Raw genomic sequence first — 20,749 nt, forward strand, 5'->3', positions numbered from 1 at the left:
CTGTGCTCTCGTAGGGTATTTTGTACAACAGGGGAGTAGGGGTTGGGTCATTTCTGTTACTCTCCCTTCCTTTTGCACCTCTCCCCTTTCTGACCCTGGATGCCCTTCACTGTATTGTCACCACTAGACGAGGTGGCTCTCAGGCCCCTTCTAGTTTCCATCTGCAAAGATAGGGTAATTCAGAGACTGGGTTCCCTAAGTCCCTACCAGGGGCGCAGTGAATCCACACCGCAGTTGTGTGAGGGTGTGGCGGGACTGGCCCCTTCCCCAGCTCCAGGGCACCAAGGATTTAGGAATTGGGGAACAGCGCCCTGCGGAGCTGGGTCCAGCCTGGAGGTGGGGGAGTCATGGAGAGCTTCGAGCGTCTCTCCTCCAGGTTCTGAATGTGCTTTCCTCTCTTTTAGAAAAATGGCTTAGGGGCTCCTGTCTGGATCAGTAGGTAGAGCATGTAACTCTTGATCTTGGGTTGTTAGTTCAAGTCCCATGTTGGGTGTAGAGATTACTTTAAAGAAAAAAGCCTTTAAAAAAACTTTTAAAAGTCGTCATGCTAGCTGGTTAAAAAAAGGAAAAAGGGAAGTGTGTGTAAAGCAAAATATAAAGGCCCCTTGTGTCTTACTCCCTCCACCCCACCCAGTAGTGGAAGCCACAGGCACTGCTAGAGAATTGGTGGACTGGGTTAGCCTTTATCTTTCTTATTTTTAGATCAGTGGTGTTAAATTATAGCTTTGTCCTACCATTTACTTTTTAAAAATTTAACTATATGGCATGGGTATGTTTTCATATCAGTAATTTAGAGAAATCTTATTCTTTTGTTAACTCATCCGATTTTTTGGGATAATTGCATAGCACCCTATAGTTTGGAGGGATCACAAACGATTAAGCCCATCTTCTCTTACTAGACATGCGTTGAATGTCCCTGTACCTGTGCTTCTGGGCGCCTGTGTAAGTTCACTGAAAGGATGGATTCCTAGAAGCAGTTGCCCCAGAGAGCCCATCCCTTTCAGCCTCTGAGTCTGACCCAAGTAGATGACTCAAAGCCTGACCTTTGACTATGACCGAAATCACGAGAGGCTGCTTGACCAACTGAGCCTTGAAAGTCTTCTTCAACACACATTCACTGATCATGTACCATGTGTCAGGCACCATTGTAGTTGCCCAGGATAAAACAGTGGAAAAAAACCAAAAGACCCAAATGCCCTGCGCACATGGGGCTCACAGGGCACCGAAGTGTTCCTTGTTACCAGTTAGGCAGCAGTGGAAGATGGTCACCATTCTGGCTGGGCATCTGGGAAACTGGGTGGGGCGGAGTGGGGGTAGAGACTTGCCCAGGCCCCTCAGCTCCACGTGACTGTGGCTGGGGTAATTTCCAGCACCGCTGAGCAGGCCCGCCTGTCTCGCACAGATCATCTTCCTGCAGACCCGGCCTCGGCAGCCCCACATAGCCGCCCTGTTGAGCAGCTGCATCGATGGCCTTATCTATGCCTGGTCCACACATGGGGCTGGCGGCCTGCTGGGGAAGTTCCCTGTGGACTGCCTGAGCGAGGGGGATGTGGTTGTGGGTGCCATGGCCACGGACGAGAAGGACTGGATCCTTGTCACAGGGGACTGCACAGGATACATCAAGGTGAGGAAGGGCTGGCTGGGCAAACTCCAGCCACCTCTTTGCCGTGTGTGGCGCTCGCCTAGTCTCTCCTCCCTCTGGGTACTGGTTTCGTTTGTAAAACAGTGGGCAGGAGAAGTCCCCTTCTGCTCTGGTGCACCCAGGAAGTGAGTGAGGACGTGGCTCCAATGGGCCCTCCACGAAGCCTCCCCTAGTGGGTCCCTTCTGTCCCCGCACTGGTCCTTCCTGCCACTCCCTCACCCTCAGCTGTGCAGCTGTCTGTGATCCCCTGTCTCAGGAGCTGATTTCATGCTTTGTGGTGAGACGTGAGGCCAGAGTGGCTTGTCCTGGGGCCCGGCATACCCTCTCTGCATGCCAGCTAAGGGGTCTGGCCTAGAAGATCCCTAGGGTCCCTTCTGACCCTGAGGGTCTGGGTATCTCAAAGGGGCAAGTGCTCATACCTCAGAGGGAAGAGAAGAAGTCTGGGAGAGCTTCACAGGGTAAGTTGGTGTTGGTGTCAAGGGGTGCTGGGCTGCTAACCCACATTTTGTGCCTAGATCTGGGACATCAAGGATTATTGCATGTTCGCTGATAAGTGGTCACCTCAACCCAGCAGAACAAACAAGTTCCAGTTCTTAATTCCTGAACAGGTCCAGGTCAACCTCCCACACCACATCCTCTTGGAGGAGAAGGAGGTAGGAAGATTACTGGGGGAATTTGAACCACACTAATGAGTTGGGGCCATGGTTCTCTTACTGAGATTCTGAGTCTTTCATGTTTCTTGTTCAAGGTAGTCTGGTTGTTGGAGAAAACATTTGTTAGCTAGAAATCACCATTACCCAGTAAAACCCAAGTCTACACACACCAGATATACCCACAGGCACACACAGGCACATGCGTGCACACGCGCGTGCACACACACACACACACGCACACCCCTTCCATGGGCTTTAATCTTTGCAATGAGGGCCCTGGGGTCATGAATTCTTTTTAAAATAATCAAAATACTTGGGGGCAGCTGGCTGGCTCAGTCAGGAGAACATGTAACTCTTGATCTCAGGGTTGTAAGTTTGAGCCCAATATTAGGCACAGAGATTACTTAAAAAATAAAATCTTTAAAAAAATAATGAAAATATCTATGTATTTTCTTGAGTAGGTAATATATTTATATAGTTCAAAAATCACTTGATATTAGCCTAATGACTAATGAAGTTGAGCACCTTTTCCTTAGTTATCGGGAAAATGCAAATTAAAACCACCCTGTGATCCCACTACACATCCACCAGAAAGACTAAAATGAAATGTTTAGCAATACCAAATGTTGGCAAGGATATAGGTCAACTAAATTTTCTATTGCTCGCAGGAATGTAGATTGGTATAATCACTTTGGGGAACCATTTGGCAGTAATTACTAGAACTGAATATATGTCTACACTATAATCCAGCAATTCCGCTCCTAGGTTTATACCCAAGAGAAGCCTATGCTCTAAAAGATAATGAATAAAAACATGGATAGAATTACCATTTGTATTAACTCTACATATGAAATAAACCAAATGTCAATCAACCTAGACCGGAAAAATAAATTGCACTATACACACTGTACAGAATAATATCGGGCATTAGAAATGAATGGTTTTCAACTATTTATGACAAAGTGGGTAATTGTTTGAACAATATAAGTGAAAGAAGTTAGACACTAAGAGAGTATATATATTATAAATATTATAGTTCCATCTATAAAAGTATAAAAACAGACAAAGCAAAGGTATCCTATTATAAGTGATTATCTTTGTGCAGGGCATGGAGTGGCTGGAAGGAGTGATGAGGGGGCTTTGGAGGCTGCTGTGTTTCATGATTTGGGTCTGGCCATACAGTTGTGGTCAGCTTGTAAAAATGGATACAGTGGCACATTTATGACATGTACACTTTTCTATATGTACGTTATACATCAACAAAGATTTAAAAACTCAGGGAGTGGTAAAGGTTTATAGTGAGGATTCTTAGTCCTACTCTTGTTCTCCCCCAGCCAAAACCAGTTCTTCTTGTTTCACTTTTATTGATTTTTGGTGATTCTTCCAGGATTTATTTATTCAAACACAAAAGTGTAAAGTTCTTTCCTCATTATTTTTATGTGAAGGGTAGCATGCCATACACACTGGTGTTCACCTTGCTTTTTCTTTTTCTTTTTTTTTAAAGAGATTTTATTTATTTATTTGGCAGAGAAAGACACAGTGAGAGAGGGAACACAAGCAGGGGGAGTGGGAGAGGGAGAAGCAGGCTTCGTGCTGAGCAGGGAGCCTGATATGGGGCTCAAACCCAGGATCCCAGGTTCCTGACTTGAGCCGAAGGCAGATGCTAATGACTGAGCCACCCAGGCACCCGTCACCTTGCTTTTCTTATTTCATTATATATCTTGGAGATCTTGTATATGAATACATTATTCTTTATAGCTGAGCAGTAAGCTATAGGATATATTAATGACATAATTCCCTTTGAAGGGAAATTGAAGTTGTTTTCAATCTTTTGTTCTTAAGCAAAAGTGAATAGTGAATGTTGTTTCATATTTATGAAAAATGTATCTGAAGGGTAAATTCCTGGAAGTGGGATTTCTAGGTCAAGGGGTTGTATGCATTTGCGGTTCTGATAGCCATCTTGCAGTCATAGGTACCTTTTGCATCTCTGCACAAAAATATTAGGTCTAGTCTAGTTTTAGTAAGAAGACAATTTCACTGCATTCAAATCTGTTGAGAATCAGCCACCCATGGGTTCAACAGATGAGGAATCTGTAATGTTAATGCAATCATTATAATAACAACAATAAATGCCATTTTAAAAAAATGTTGGTTTTTTTTTTTTTTTTTGACAGAGAACACAAGGGGGAGTGGCAGGCAGAGGGACAGGGAGAAACAGGCTCCCCATGGAGCAAGGACCCCAATATGAGGCTCAATTCCAAGACCCTGGCATCATAACCTGAGCTGAAGGCAGATGCTTAACTGACTGAGCCACCCAGATGCTCCAAGTCTCATTAATTTTTTAGAAAGGATTTTATTTATTTTAGAGAGAAAGGGGATGAGCAGAGAGGAAGGAAAGGGCAGAGGGAGAAGGAGAAGCAAACTTGCCACTAAGCAGGGAGGCCAACACGGGGCTCGATCCCAGGACCCTGAGATCCTGACCTGAGCCAAAGCCAGCCACTTAACTGACTGAGCCATCCAGGTGCCCCAATAAGTATCATTTATTTACTGCTTACCTTGTTTCAAGAATTGTGATAGGTGCTTTTATGCATTCTCTCGTTGATTCTCTATGATAGCTCTGTGAGGGAGATGTTATTTTTAGATGAGGAAGATAAAACTGAAGATCTGGAGGGACCTGTCTTTTAAGTTCACACAACTGCCAATGTTGGATCTGGCAGTAAACCCAAGTCTGTCTAACTCCAGAACTTGTGCTCCTGACCATGTTATAATCATATATTTTAAACAAATTGGGATTATATTGCATGTAACTAGAATTTCCTATATTATCAAACATTTTTAAAGATCAGACTTTCTTATGATTAAGTCATATTTGCTTTATAGAGGTACAATCATTTATTTAACTTATTGTCAGACAGTAGATAGGTTTTTAATTTTTCAGTATCAAAAAAGTGAAAGAAAATGGATAAATTCTTAGATATGAGCTACCAGAGTGGATTAAAAAAGAAATAGAAAATCTAAAGAAATAGAAAACTTGAATATCACAAGTAAGGAGATTGAATTAGCAGTAAAACTCCCCACAAAGAAAAGCCCAGGTACAGATGACTTTACTGGTGAATTCTACTAAATAATTAAAGAGGCATTAATGTCAGTTCTTCAAGAATTCTTGCCAAAGAGTTTTCTATGCAGCCAGTATTACCTTGATATACTATAAGGACATCCTAAGAAAATACATCTCTTGTGAATATAGATGGAAATATCATCAATAAAATATAATATTGAATCCAGAAACTTATGAAAAGGATTACATATCATGACCAAGTGAGACTTCCCAAGAATGCAAGGTTGGTTTAATATCCAAAATCAATTAATGTAATATACCGTATTACATGAATAAGAACAAAAGGCACATAATCATCTCAATAGATGCAGAAACAGCATTTGAGAAAATACAACACCCTTTTCTGATAAATATGCCAATCAACAAGGAGTAGAAGGGAACTTCCTCAACCTGATAAAGTCCATCTGCAAAAAGCAGGTACTATCATATTTAATAGTGAAAGTTTAAACTTTTTCCTCCTAAGATCAGGAAGAAGATGAGGATGTCTGCTCTTACCACTTTTACTAATGTTGTACCAGAAGAGCAAGTAGGCAAGAAAATGAAATAAAAGGCATCCAGCTTATAATAGCATCAAAAAGAATAAAGTATTTAAGAATGAATTTACAAAAGTAGTGTAAAGCTTGTATTATGAAAACTTCAAAACACTGTTGAAAAAAATTGAAGACAACCTAAATAAATGGAAAAAATCTCCTATGTTCATGGATTGAAAAATTTAATCTTATTAATATAACAGTATTTGCCAAATTAATTCAATGTAATCTATCAAAATCCAAGCTTTTTATTTTACAGAAATTGACAAACTGACTCTAAGATGGAGGGTGCCTGGATGGCTCAGTGGGTTAAGCCTCTGCCTTTGGCTCAGGTCATGATCTCAGGGTCCTGGGATCAAGCCCCGCATTGGGCTCTCTGCTCAACAGGGAGCCTCCTCCCCCACCACCCTGCCTACCTCTCTGCCTACTTGTGATGTCTCTTTTTGTCAAATAAATAAAATCTTTAAAAATGAATGAATGACTCTTCAAAGTGTAGAGATAGAGGGCACATACCTCAATATTATCAAAGCCATCTATGAAAAGCCCATCGCAAATATCATTCTCAATGGAGAAAAACTGAAAGCTTTTCTGCTAAGGTCAGGAACATGGCAGGGATGTCCATTATCACCACTGCTATTCAACATAGTACTAGAAGTCCTAGCCTCAGCAATCAGACAACAAAAGGAAATTAAGGGCATCCAAATTGGCAAAGAAGAAGTCAAACTATCACTCTTTGCAGATGATATGATACTATATGTGGAAAACCCAAAAGACTCCACTCCAAAACTGCTAGAACTTATGTAGGAATTCAGTAAAGTGTCAGGATATAAAATCAATGCACAGAAATCAGTTGCATTTCTCTACACCAACAACAAGGCAGAAGAAAGAGAAATTAAGGAGTCAATCCCATTTACAATTGCACCCAAAACTATAAGATACCTAGGAATAAACCTAACCAAAGAGGCTAAGAATCTATACTCAGAAAACTATAAAGTACTCATGAAAGAAATTGAGGAAGACACAAAGAAATGGAAAAATGTTCCATGTTCCTGGATTGGAAAAACAAATATTGTGAAAATGTCTATGCTACTTAAAGCAATCTACAGATTTAACACATTCCTATCAAAATACCATCCATTTTTTCAAAGAAATGGAACAAATAACCCTAAAATTTATATGGAACCAGAAAAGACCTCGAATAGCCAAAGGAATATTGAAAAAGAAAGCCAAAGTTGGTGGCATCACAATTCCGGACTTCAAGCTCTATTACAAAGCTGTCATAATCAAGATAGCACGGTACTGGTACAAAAACAGACACATAGATCAATGGAACAGAATAGAGAGCCCAGAAATAGACTCTCAACTCTATGGTCAACTAATCTTCAACAAAGCAGGAAATAATGTCCAATGGAAAAAAGACAGCCTCTTCAATAAATGGTGTTGGGAAAATTGAACAGCCACATGCAGAAAAATGAAATTGGACCATTTCCTTACACCACACACAAAAATAGACTCAAAATGGATAAAAGACTTCAATGTGAGAAAGGAATCCATCAAAATCCTTGAGGAGAACACAGGCAGCAACCTCTTCAACCTCAGCTGCAGCAATATCTTCCTAGGAACATTGCCAAAGGCAAGGGAAGCAAGTACAAAAATGAACTATTGGGATTTCATCAAGACCAAAAGCTTTTGCACAGCAAAGGAAACAGTTAACAAAACCAAAAGACAACTGACAGAATGGGAGAAGATATTTGCAAATGTCATATCAGATAAAGGGCTAGTGTCCAAAATCTATAATGAACTCAGCAAACTCAACACCCAAAAAACAAATAATCCAATCAAGAAATGGGCAGAAGACATGAACAGACATTTCTGCAAAGAAGACATCCAGATGGCCAACAGATACATGAAAAAGTGTACCACATCACTCGGCATCACGGAAATACAAATCAAAACCACAATGAGATACCACCTCACACCAGTCAGAATGGCTAAAATTAACAAGTCAGGAAATGACAGATGCTGGCGAGGATGTGGAGAAAGGGGAACCCTCCTATACTGCTGGTGGGAATGCAAGTTGGTGCAACCACTCTGGAAAACAGCATGGAGGTTCTTCAAAAAGTTGAAAATAGAGCTACCTTATGACCAAGCAATTGCACTACTGGGTATTTACCCTAAAGATACAAATGTAGTGATCCGAAGGGGCATGTGCACCTGAATGTTTATAGCAGCAATGTCTACAATAGCCAAACTATGGAAAGAACCTAGATGTCCATCAACAGATGAATGGGTAAAGAAGATGTGGTATATATACACAATGGAATACTATGCAGCCATCAAAAGAACTGAAATCTTGCCATTTGTGACGACGTGGATGGAACTAGAAGGTATCATGCTTAGCGAAATAAGTCAATTGGAGAAAGACAACTATCATATGATCTCCCTGATATGAGGCAGTGGAGATGTAACATGGGGGGTTCAGGGGGTAGGAGAAGAATGAATGAAACAAGATGGGATTGGGAGGGAGACAAACCAGAAGTGACTCTTAATCTCACAAACAAACTGAGAGTGTGGGAGAGGGGGGTGTGGTTATGGACATTGGGGAGGGTATGTGCTATGGTGAGTGCTGTGAAGTATGTAAACCTGGCGATTCACAGACCTGTACCCCTGGGGATAAAAATACATTATATGTTTATAAAAAATTTTAAAAAAATTAAAAATGTAAAATTAAAAAAATGAATGAATGAATGAATGAATGAATATGAATTTTTTCAGATGGAAATACAAGTGACCTAGAATAGTTCAAAAATCTTGAGAATGAACAGAGTTGGAAAAGTCACACTTCGCAACTTCAAAACTTACTCTGAAGCTGCAGTGAAAATAGTGTGGTACTAGCATTAGGGTAGACATATATGCCAATGAAATAGAATTAAAATGGAAAAATAAACTCATAGTCAATTGATTTTTGGCAAAGGTGCCAAAATGATCAAATGGAGGAAAGAATAGTCTTTTTAAACAAATGGGGTGCTGGGAAGACTGGATATCCACATCAGAAGAATGAACATCTAACAGAGAAGAACATACTTCACAACATATGGAAAAATTAACTTCAGTGGTCATGGACCTAAATGGAAGAGTTAAAATTATAAGACTCTTAGAAGAAAGCATAGAGAGAAATCTGCATGACTCTGGGTTAGACAATATTTCTTAAATATGACACAGAATCACAAGCAACAAAAGGAACAAATAAAGTGAATTTTGTCAAATTTAAAAACTTTCAGCCTGCAAAAGACACCGTTAAGAAAGGGAAAAGGTGGGGCGCCTGGGTGGCTCAGTGGGTTAAAGCCTCTGCCTTCAGCTCGGGTCATGATCCCAGAGGGTCCTGGGATCAAGCCCTGCATCCGGTTCTCTGCTCAGCAGGGAGCCTGCTTCCTCCTTTCTCGGCCTGCCTTTCTGCCTACTTGTGATCTCTGTCTGTCAAATAAATAAATAAAATCTTTAAAAAAAAAAAAGAAAGGGAAAAGGTGACATATAGAATAGAAGAAAAATATTTGCAAATCATCTATATTATAAGAAACTAGTATCCAGACTATTCAAAGAATTCCTTCACATTGACAATAAAAAGACAATTAACCCAATTAAAAATGGGCAAAGGATCTACTAGACATTTCTTCAAGGAGATACAAATCACCAATAAGTATATGAAATGATGCTGAGCATCATTAGGAAGTAGGGAAATTCCTATCAAAACAATAATGCGATCCCACTTCCCACTCATTAGGATGGCTGTGGATAAGAAGAGTTGGGTGCAGATAATAATATAGATAATAAAAGGTAAATTGGAACTCCCAAACATTGCTGGTAAGAACATAAGGCAATATAGCCACTTTGGAAAACAGTTTAACAGTTTTTCAGAAAGTTAAATGTGGAGTTGCCATAGGACCCAGCAATACACCCAAGAGAAATGAAGTCGTTTCTGCACAAAATCTTATATATGGGTGTTTATAGCAGCATTAGTTGTAATAGCCAAGAAGTGAAAACAGCCCACATGTCTACAATGGATGAATCCTTAAGGAAAGGAATGAAGTACTGATATACACTAAAATACCACATGACTTGAAAACATGCTAAGTGAAAGAAGCTAGTCACAAAAGACCACATACTGTCTGATTCCACTTACATCAAGTGTGGGATGATGAAATGACCTAAAATTTATCGTAACGGTGGTTGCAAACTCTGTGAATATACTAAAAACCGCCAAAGCAAGCCCTTTAAATGGGTAAATTGTGTGTGAATTATATTTCAATAAGACTGTATTTAAAAGCTATAAAAATGATTGAGCAATTTTTCTTTTTCACAAATCTTTTTGTTGTTCGTAGTTGTTTACCTGCACATCTGGTAGTTTATCTCATGGAAATAGTATCTGAAACAACATAAATCTTTCCAAAGCCTTTACTATGTACTGCAAACTGCACTCCAGAAAGTTTATAGAGTTTTGTACTTCTAATATTTTGCTTTATCCTTGCCAGCAAGAAATATTTATTATTAGTGGTATTCATCTGAGTGAGGGTTCCTTGGGTCGATAGAGTGCCTTGCTTATAGAAGGCATTAAATAAATAAATGTTTGAAGTGAAAAAAACAACTTTTGGCTGATTTTTAGATGTAAATGGTTTCCTTTGATTTTATTTATTTATTATTTAAAAAAAAGATTTTGTTTATTTATTTGACAGAGAGATACAGAGAGAGAGAAAGCACAAGTAGGCAGAGCAGCAGGCAGAGTAAGAGGGAGAAGCAGGCTCTCCACTGAGCAGGGAGCTGGATTTGGGACTTGATCCCAGGACCATGGGATCTTGACCTGAGCCGCCAGCCGCTTAATTGACTGAGCCACCCAAGCACCCATTTCCTTTGATTTTAATGAAGATATCTTTGCTTATTAGTGATGTTGACATCTTATTTTATTGACCATGCATAGTTTTGTGAATTGTCTCTTCATGTCCTCTGTCCATTCTTCTATTGTGGTAACCATCTTTTGTAAATGATCCATAATCATTTTTTTTTTCTATAATAATTTTTAAATATATTGCCAGTATTTCCCCCTGGTTGGTCATTTACCTTTTAATTTTATTTATGACAATTTTAAAATGACAATTTCTGGAGGCTCAAGTCAGTTTTTCTTCCCAATGTGGTATTTCCCATTGTCAATCACTTTCTTAATCAGAGATAAGCTAAATACTCACTCAGGTTTTCTTTTAGATATTTTGAAGTCTCATTAAAAAGAATTCTATGACCCTTTTAGTGTTTCTTTAGTTGTTTTTTTAAATTTCAAAAAAATGTTTATTCAAGTAGGCTCCAGGCCCAACATGGGGCTCAAACTCCCAACCCTAAGATCAAGAGTTGCAAGGTCTGCCAGCTGAACCAGCCAGGCGCTCAGGGGTTTCTTTAGTCATAAGAAACACAACAGTGATTGAAGTTTCTCTTCATAGTTTACCCGGTATTCCATCACTGCTTATGGGTCCTGCTCTCCATTACCACAAATTTTCCTGGCACTCTCACATATAGATATTTTATATAAATGTATGTTGGTTTCTGAGCTTTCTATCATCTCCCATTGTTCTGTTTCAAGTTTTTATGTTGTGACTTAACATATTCAAACATGGTAAAAATATATCCCCCTTCAATATTGTTTTATTTAGGACAGTCTTGGTTATTTTTACCTATTTCCCAGTTAAGTAGAGTTCATTCTTTCATAGTGTAATGTGATCCAACACTCCCTTGCGCACCCTATTCTATTCCCAGTGCCCCTCTGAATAATTTTAGAAGAAGACTGGGTTCTTGTCCGAGCCTCACCACTTTCTAGCTATGTGGCTGTGGGCTCATTTCTCTCCTCTGTGAAATGGTGAGACTCACACATCCTATAAGGTTGTTATAATGTTCAAATGGAATGATCTGTAAATGCAGCTGGTAAGAAACATAGTAATATGCAAATGCTTTTTTATGATATTTACCAAAAGGACCAATGAGGCCCAGAGAAGTGCCAGGACTTACCTAAGTTAATGTGGGAACATGTCTAGAACTAGAACCTTGGGACATGGGCCAGGGGACTGTGTCCTAGGATCCTTCCAGAGTGCTCTACTGCCTCCAGTATAAGTAGTTCTCCTGTACTGTCCCCCGTAGGTTGTGGCTGGCCAGACCATTTCCCTGGTTCCCCCCAAGCTTCTGAATGCCTGGAAGGGCCATTTGGATAGTGTGGCCGACATCCTGTATGTGGATAGCTTCCAGCTGGTTGTCAGTGGTGGCCAGGACGGTGACGTCAAGGCTTGGAAACTCTCCGGTGACACCATTGGTATGGGTCCTACTGAAGCTCAGCCATGCCACATGGCCCATCATGGCCCTGTCCCTGTTAGAACCTGAGCTAGCATAAAACTTATATCCTGTGGGGTGGGGTTTCAAACTACAGCAGCTGGCTCTGCCCAGACAGTATCACAGGATGTGAGACTTTCCAGTTGTCCATTCAGCAGTCTGTCCATTCATCCATCAACTGTTCATCCACCCATCAACTGTCCATCCACACACCCACCCACCCACCCCAAATTATTTGCCCATGTATATTTTTGCAAAGCATATATCTGAGAAGGCACATTCCTTTCTCTTTTTAAAAATAAACTTACTTGTTAAGATATAACATACATAAAGAAAAGCACAAACCAAAAGGGTTCAGCTTGTGAATTTTCAGAAAGTAAATATATACCTATTTAGCTATCACATAAAGAATGCTTTCTTTTTAAAAAAAAATTATTTATTTGACAGACAGAGTTCACAAGTAGGCAGAGAGAGAGAGAGGGGTAAGCAGGCTCCCTGCTGATCAGAAAGCCCGGTGCAGGACCTGATCACAGGACACTAAGATCATGAACCGAGCCAAAGGTGGAGGACCAACCTACTGAGCCACCCAAGCGCCCTGCATCTTATGCTTCTTAAGCTTTCTACATGCATGGTCTATCTCTCAGCTCTTCTGCACAGCCCCCAGCTTTCATTGTATGGCCACCATATACCCTTCAAAGGCCTGAGGGAAAGAGTCGGTGGGTAGCTGCATACTCGCCCTGTGGCTGAAACATCCTGGGTTATAATCTCTTATGTTGTGCGAGGCTGGCAAAATTTCAAAAGGACTCATCTGGTTTCTCCTCCTCCACGGAGGGCTCATCTTCCTGTCATTACTCTGCCAGGATTGAAAGCAGCTTTGGTCTCTTGTCTCTTACCAAAGGTTTATTCCTTTTAGAATTAGTTTACTTCAGTTTCCTTGCCTTTTCAGCTCTTATATGTGTAAAAACTTTTTGACTATTTTAAATTTATTGCTGCTCTATGATGAAATTCCTCATCTTCTTCTTTATATTCTTGAACATTTTGATAGAAGTTATTTTAAAGTCTGATTAATTCCAGTATATCTTTCACTTCTGGGTCTGTTTCTATTGCCTATCATTGCTGTTGGTTCCAAACATGACAGAGTAACAGGGACTGGATTTACATTCCCACTTTAAATGACTAAAAGCATGAACAAAATACATATATAACAGTTTCCAGGCATTAGACAGCAGGCAGCAAAGAATAATAATTTCTGAAGTATAATTTATAATAAATAAATATACATAGATAATAAATATTATACATAATATAATACAAAGGTAGTATAAATTATATATAACATATACAAATACATTTGTAATATTATAAATTATATATAATATAGTATACATAGATGTAACATAATATATAATATATATAAATATTATGAATATATTTCATGTGTTACAAAAGATAGAAGAAAACAGCATATTAAAGAGAAGCTGGAATATGTAAAAAGACACAAATTGAATTTAAAAATTAAAAATGACAATGTCTGAGATAAAAATACAGTGGATAGGATTAAGAGCAGATTAGATACTACAGAAGAAAAGATTAGTGACTATGAAGACATAGCAATAGAAACAAACAAACAAAAAAAGACTGAGTAAGCTGACATTTTAAGTGTACAACATGATGATTTGGTATATGGGAACATTATGAAATGATTACCACAATCAAGATAATTAATATATCTACACCTCACATAGTTACTTTTTTTTTTTTTTTTTGGTGGTGAAAACACTTAATATCTACTCTCTTAGCAAATTTCAAGTGTGCAATATAGTATTGTTAACTGTAGTTACCACGGGGTCAACCTTAACCTCAGCATTTAATTCATCTTATAATTGTATTGCAATTACCCCTTGCTTGCATGACTTTTCATCCTATCTCTGTCCTTATACTTAAATATGCCTCTTTTGGGACACCTGGGTGGCTCAGTTGGTTAAGCAACTGCCTTTGGCTCAGGTCATGATCCTGGAGTCCCGGGATCAAGTCCCACATCAGGCTTCCTGCTCAGCATGGAGTCTGCTTCTCCTGATGACCTCTCTCTTCTCATCCTCTCTCTCTCTCTTTCTCAATAAATAAATAAAAATTTTTAAAAATGTACCTCTTTTGAAGATCATTATATTAAGACCTATTTTTTTCATCCTGACAATATTTGCCTTTTAATTGGATATTTTGTCCATTCAAATAGTAAAGAAATTAGTTATATGGTTCAAGTCTATTGTCTTAATACTTGTTTTCTGTTCTTCACTCCTTTATTATTCCTTTTCTGCCTTCTCTTGGATTAGTCAAGTATTTAAAACGATTATCTTGTTTTATTCCTTTATTAGCTCTTTAATTGTATATTTTTATAATATTCATTATCAGTTACTCTAGAGATTATAATATGCACTCTTGACCTCATACCACTTCTTTTTGTTTTTTCAAGACTTATTTATTTATTTGACAGAGAGAGAAAAAAGAGAAAGTACAAGCAGGGAGAGCAGGCAGACAGAGAGGCAGAATAGGGAACCCCATGTGGGGCTTGATCCCAGGACCCTGGGATCATGACTTGAGCTGAAGTAGACACTAACCTACTGAGCCATTCAGGTACCCCAAACTGATATCACTTCTTGTGCAAGAATCTTACTTTCTTCCTCCCACTGCTCCTTCTCTCACTCATGCTCTCTCTCTCTCAAATAAATAAATAAAATCTTAAAAAAAGTTGGTCCCTTAACCAGCTACCCAGGCATCCCTGCTAGTGATTAGTTCTTTAAGATTTTTCTCATCTGAAAACATCTTTATTTTGCCTTAAAATGTTAAGACTATTTTACTGGGCATAGAATTCTCAGTGGAGTTTTATTTCCTTTCAGTACTTTAAAAAAAGTTTTTTCTATTATCTATGGTTTCTATATTTTCTTTTGAAAAGTCAGTTGTAAGTTGATTCTTTCTTTTTCTTTTTTTGAGAGAGAGAGTATGTGAATTGGGTTGGGTGGAGAGGGGCAGAGGGAGAGGGAGAGAATCTTAAGCAGAATCCATTTAGGCAGACTCCAACATGGGGCTTGATCTCTTAACCTTGAGATCATGACCTGAGCTGAAACAGAATCTGTTGTTTGACCAACTGAGCCACCCAGATGCCCCATAAGTTGATACTTTGAAGGTAATTTTTCTTTTTTCTCTGACTACTTTTGGCTTTCAGCAGTTTGACTATGATATGCCTAAGTGTGGCTTTATTAGTGTTCATCCTGCTCAGAGTTCACGGATCTTTTTCAACCTGTGGGTTGCTATTTTTAATCAGTTTTAAAAAATTGTTAAATATTATCTCTTCAGCACTTCTTTGCCTATCCTCTATTCTCCTATTGTGGGGTTCCAGTTACATGTATATTAGAACATTTGACTGTGCCCCATTTATCTCTCATACTCTGTTCTGTTCTCTCTGTTTTTCTTTTTTTGTTTGTTTTATTTTTTTCAATCTCTGCATTCTAGTTATTTTTTGTATATTTTCTGCTGACCTGCCTTCCAATTCATTAATTCTGTCTTCTGTATGCAGCCTGCTATTAAGTCCATTCAGTTATTTCTTCATTTTGTATGTTTTTTAGTTCTCAAATATACATTTGTTTCTTTCCTATAGAATCCAATTCTTTATAGAAATTCTCCTTCTTTTCCTTCACTTCGTTCATATTTTCTGTTATTTTATTTAACTATTTACAATCGTTATTTTAAAGTTTTATCTGATAGCTCCAACATCAGAATTATCTGTGGGTCTGATTCTAATGCCTATTTCTTCCTTTTATTATTTATACTTTTCCTGTCTTTTTACATGTTATATGCATTAAAAAATCCACCCTTCCAAAACCTCCAAAACAAAAACAACACCTCCCACCACCAAAACCAAAACCAAAACCAAAACTAAAACCAAATCCAAAATGAAACCCAATACTTTTCTGGACTTTGTATAAAAGCACCACAGAGACTGAAATTGGTATGCTTTTCCTCCAGTGCGTGTGCTAGTTCCTCTCTATAGGGCTGTTCCTCTCACTACAATCAGGAGCCGAATGGGCTGGGTCTGGGCTGCAGCTTTCATTAGACTGTTTGCTTCTGTCTTCCGTTGTGAAGTTTGTCTCCTGAGTGAAGTCTGTTTGTGTTTGTTAAAGTCTTCTTCTACTAGTGAGACTTTTGTCTCCCAACAACCTCATTCTGTCTAGCCCAACTTCCAGGCCCTCAGCTCCCCCAGGGCTCAGCAAATATCCTGTGGAAGACGCAGCAATGCATGTGGAATTCCACTAGACTTGATCCATCCTGCTCAGAAGCTCGGATGGTTTCTTTTCCTTCCAGAAACTTCCTTTGTTGAAGCAGACCCTGATTCTCCCTCAGCCTATGCCCAGACTCAGAAAATACTCCCAGGGAAGAAGCAGCCTGCAATTTCAGTTCTTCTTGGAAGGACTCTTCCCTTTCTGTACTTTAGTTCATCTACTCTTTTTCACTTCTACTGATCTGTGATAACTTCTTAAAATAGGATTTCTGACTATATATATTTTTTAATTTTTAAAAAATTCTGCAGCAGGAGAATGACTTACTACTAGCTATGCCCTGCCCCAAAGTGGGACTGATGTTTTTCTGTTCTTACTACCTTCTTTCTCCTCCAGCCCTGTTCCTCCCCAGTTCCACCCCCACCTCACATCTGATGGATGCCTGGTCATTCTGTGCCATTGTTACTTGATACATGAACCACGTAAGCCCAACTGAGGGTCATGGTCATTGCCATAGTGCTTTTTCCATCTCAGCCTACATGTGGGGCTGGATGCTTTGGCCTATGCTCCAAGTATATTCTAGGGCTAGTGTCTCATTCCTTCAGGTATTTTTTGAGTAGCCAGCATAATGCCTGGTTGTGGTAAGCACGATGAAGTGCAGGCCAGGGGTAAGGGTTTGCTAGATGACTCTTGAAGGTGGAGGGTAAAGGGCAGAAGGATCAGAGGAGAGGGAGGTAGACTAGTTCTTGTTATTGAGCCACATCTGGTTAAATCACAGGGACGTTTGGCCTGAGTGTTTGGAAAAGGCTGCAGGATATTCAGATGGTTGGTGATCTTGAAGTGACAAAAAGCTTGGAGGAGGAGGCTGGCTCTGCAGATGCTGCCCAGAAGGCCTTCCGTCCAGAGCTGGAGTGAGTTATCACAGCCCACCTGGTCCTGCTGGCCCAATGAGGAGGATGCTGGGAGCCTTCCCAGGTCCTGGGCAGCCTCGTCTGGGTCTGGTAGTGTGGGCACCTTTGGGGAGGGCCAGAGACTTGGGACCCGCAGGCAATCTGACTGTACAGGTGGCAGCTGTGACCTAGGAGCCCATCTCAGCTGAAAGTTTAGTACAAACCAGCAGAAAATATAAAAAGGCAAGCTCTTCGATGGGCCCCAGCCCCAGAGTCAGGTCCTGATTAGTCGGGGCTGGCTTCCTTGCTGAGGCCATTTCTACATGGCTAGAGGCCCTGATTTGTGGTGGGGGGTCAGGCTGCTGCTTGCTGCTGCTTTCCTCTCCAGGTTCCTCCTGCATCCATGTTCCACTCTTAATCCTGACCAAGTCTCAGATAATTTGGGGTCATTCAAAAAAATATTTATTGTGGTCCTGCTGAGTGCCAGACTCTGGGCTAGCTTCTAGAAATCCAAAGCAATCCAGACACAGGTTCTGCCTCAGAGAACTCCTAGTTCTCTGGGGAGATGGACATGCAAATTCATGGCTGCTATTTTATGTGGTAAGTGAGGGGACTGTTAAGAACAGGAATGGCTCAGAGGACAGTCACCTCATGGGGTGGATCAAGCAAAAAATCTTCCTAGGAGAAGAGATTCTTGGAGTTGGGTTTTGTTACGTAAGTAGTTTTCCAGGCACCCATATGTCTTTGTTGCTCCTCCCCTCTCGTCGAGGCATATGTCCCATGTGGGGTCAGCAAACAAGGCAGGGGCAGGGTTTTCCTGGGAGGGAGAGGGTGTTTAACTATTTCACAAGGCGAGGTCCAGGTAAAGTCAAGATGGGGTATCAGGTCTCCATGGGGGACAGCACAGGGTGGTAGGAAAGGTCGCAGGACTTGTCGGGGGTTGGTTTAATCTGGGCTTTGCTAACGTTGCCTGGACACTGTTTAATGATGGACCTGAGCGGTACGGCCTTGGGGGAGGGATAAGAAGGTTGGGAGAGGATCGGGCCCAGGAGGGAGAAATTCTCTTGGGCTCCGAGGGAAGCCTGGCCCGCCTTGTGGCATGAGGGTGTCTTATGAAGGAAAATCCTTTCCATCAGGGAGGAGCGGGCTCTGGCCGAGGCCCTAGTATACCAGCGGCGGGAACAGGTGGCTCTCATGGCTCTCCTGAATGGGAAGGCCACCAGAGAGGCTGAGGCGTGGGCTAAGCTGCAGAAGATCACCCAGACGTCCCCATGGGCCGGAGAGCGCTCCCTGGAAGACATCGAGCGCAGCTGGCTCAAGTGGGAGTCCAAGGGCAAGCAGGTGAGGCTGCGTGGGGGACCCAGGGGCACAGAGGGGCCCGCCACGGCCAGCCCCGAGGCTTCACTCTTGTCCATGGCTCCCGCAGATGAGCAAAGTTCTGGGAGCAGCGTACAAGCCCAAGGCTCGGTCCCGGAGCCCCCGACTCCTGTCCACTGAAGTGCAGTACGGCTGGATGAAGCACCAGGTGACACAGGGCAGGACTCGCTCCCTGAGATGCTGGTGCTGGCGGCCTCCGCCAGCAGCAGCAGCCACCTTCCACCCTCCTGTCCACCGGGCCCTCAAGGCCAGGGCAGGGCCACGGGCAGCTCTGGGGTGAGGCTGGTCTGGCTGCAGAGGCCCTGGGTGAGGCCACGGACACCGATTTTGTCTCTGAGGACACAGCTCATCAGGCCTAGGGGAGGAGATTCTCCTCGGGCCTGGTACTTTTGCTAAACTTCCAAGAATTTCCCAGAGTCTGGCTATTCCTCTGGTTACTTGTCTACCACCACACCATGGGCCACTCTAGAGCAGACATGGGGGAGGGTCTCTTTGTGCTGGGTAAAGGATGGAGGGAATGGCAGGGTGCTCTGCTGGGGGAAAGGAAAAGGAGGCTGGGGGTTTTGCAGGGCAGCTCTGAACCCCATCCTCCCTCTCTTGGGCAGACTGCAGCCTCTCCCAGAGGCGTCTGCCATGCAGCTTCCCCACTTTGTGGTGGGCACTTGAAGGGAGAGAAGCCCTCTGGCCTGGGCGGGGAGAGGGCAGTGCCGAGGGAGGCTGTTCAGCATTCCTGCCTTCTAGAGATGGGCCTCCAAGCTGACAGGAGAGGTGAGGGCCCCACTCAAGTCCATCTTGAGTCCAGAGGTCTCATTCCGAGATGAGGATAGTCCTGAGCTGAGCACGAAGCGTGGTTGCCGACCCCAGGAGAAGGGCCAGGTGCCAGGCCTGGCCCATGGTGGGCTTGCAGTGCCAGCAGGGTGTGGTTCTCCATGAAAACCATGGTACTCTGGAAACTTCTTTTGTCCAGGAAGACCCCAGGGCCCATCCTTCCTGGGAGCCTGTTCTTGATCCTGGGTGAATTCCCCAAACTCCCCTGCTCTCTTCCCCCCTCAGATTTCACCTCAGATCTACCAAAGCCTGCACTTCAACAACCTGTCGCCCACCCACACACCTGACCTCGGGCTGCATGACATTCTCGAGCACCAGGGCCCGCACATGCACCTGGCGGCCCCCTGCAGCCACAAGGACCCGGATCCTGATAAGAACACCAGCTCTTCTGCCACCTCCCTCTCCCCCAGCGACACCCTCTCCGTGATGGCCTCAGGCTCTGACTTCCTGGAGTTGGCCTTGTCCAGCTCCCCCTACCTCCTGTCCTCTCCCTTGGTCCTGTCCCAGGCAAACAGGTATGTCGTGCAGAGGTCGGCGACTCCCATGCCTGTTGCCTCATCCATCGAACTGCTCTCAAGACCTCTCAAGACCACCCTTCGTTCCTCCATGAAGAAGAGGTACCACATCCAGTTCTAAGGTGGCCCACCCTTTCTCCAGCCCCCCAGCACAAGGCTCAGGCCCACGGGCATCCTGTCTGTCCCTGGCTTATTACCCCTGCCAGACCCAGAGGTAGAGACCTTTTCCTATTGACCTCCTCCTTCACCAGCGTCCTGGAGAAGAAAATAAATATTTGCAGATATTGGAGTCCCATAGGCCAGGAGGCTGGGCTGTGTGTCTCTTGCCCCCTTAGTGTGTCTGTGTTCTGCCTGACAAGGCCCTGGATGGATGCAGAGGAGAGTTCCCTTGCCCAGGACACCTGGCGCAGCCTTCTGGTAGGCAAAGCATAGGGCCGGGGCCTCAGAGGCTCCCTGGTGGTGCTGCGGGTAGGTCATGCTGCTGGGGTAAGCTGTCTGCTTCTGATACTTGGTTCGGCCTCATGGCTAGAGTGAGGTCCAGCAGCCCTTGGGAGGCCGTGGCAGC

The 20,749-nt window shown here is 42.3% G+C and overlaps 1 protein-coding gene across 6 annotated transcripts in view; it reads left to right on the top strand.

Annotated features, from left to right (window-relative positions):
- Positions 1–20,466, top strand: part of EFCAB8 (EF-hand calcium binding domain 8) — a gene marked incomplete at its 5' end in the record, with an annotated part of 60,003 nt that extends 39,537 nt beyond the window's left edge. For 5 of the 6 annotated variants that reach the window (XM_082745923.1, XM_082745927.1, XM_082745926.1 and 2 more), the window contains 7 exons: positions 1,403–1,624; positions 2,158–2,295; positions 12,118–12,286; positions 17,353–17,485; positions 18,601–18,805; positions 18,891–18,989; positions 19,895–20,466. In XM_082745923.1, coding sequence (XP_082602049.1) covers positions 1,403–1,624; positions 2,158–2,295; positions 12,118–12,286; positions 17,353–17,485; positions 18,601–18,805; positions 18,891–18,989; positions 19,895–20,305 — 1,377 coding nt within the window. In that variant the 3' untranslated portion in view covers positions 20,306–20,466. The remainder of the gene's footprint in view (positions 1–1,402; positions 1,625–2,157; positions 2,296–12,117; positions 12,287–17,352; positions 17,486–18,600; positions 18,806–18,890; positions 18,990–19,894) is intronic. The other variant, XM_082745925.1, reaches the window with a different exon arrangement.
- Positions 20,467–20,749: the final 283 nt, after the last annotated feature.

The sequence above is a fragment of the Mustela nivalis genome, assembly GCF_964662115.1.
Source record: "Mustela nivalis genome assembly, chromosome: 8".
Taxonomy (NCBI): domain Eukaryota; kingdom Metazoa; phylum Chordata; class Mammalia; order Carnivora; family Mustelidae; genus Mustela; species Mustela nivalis.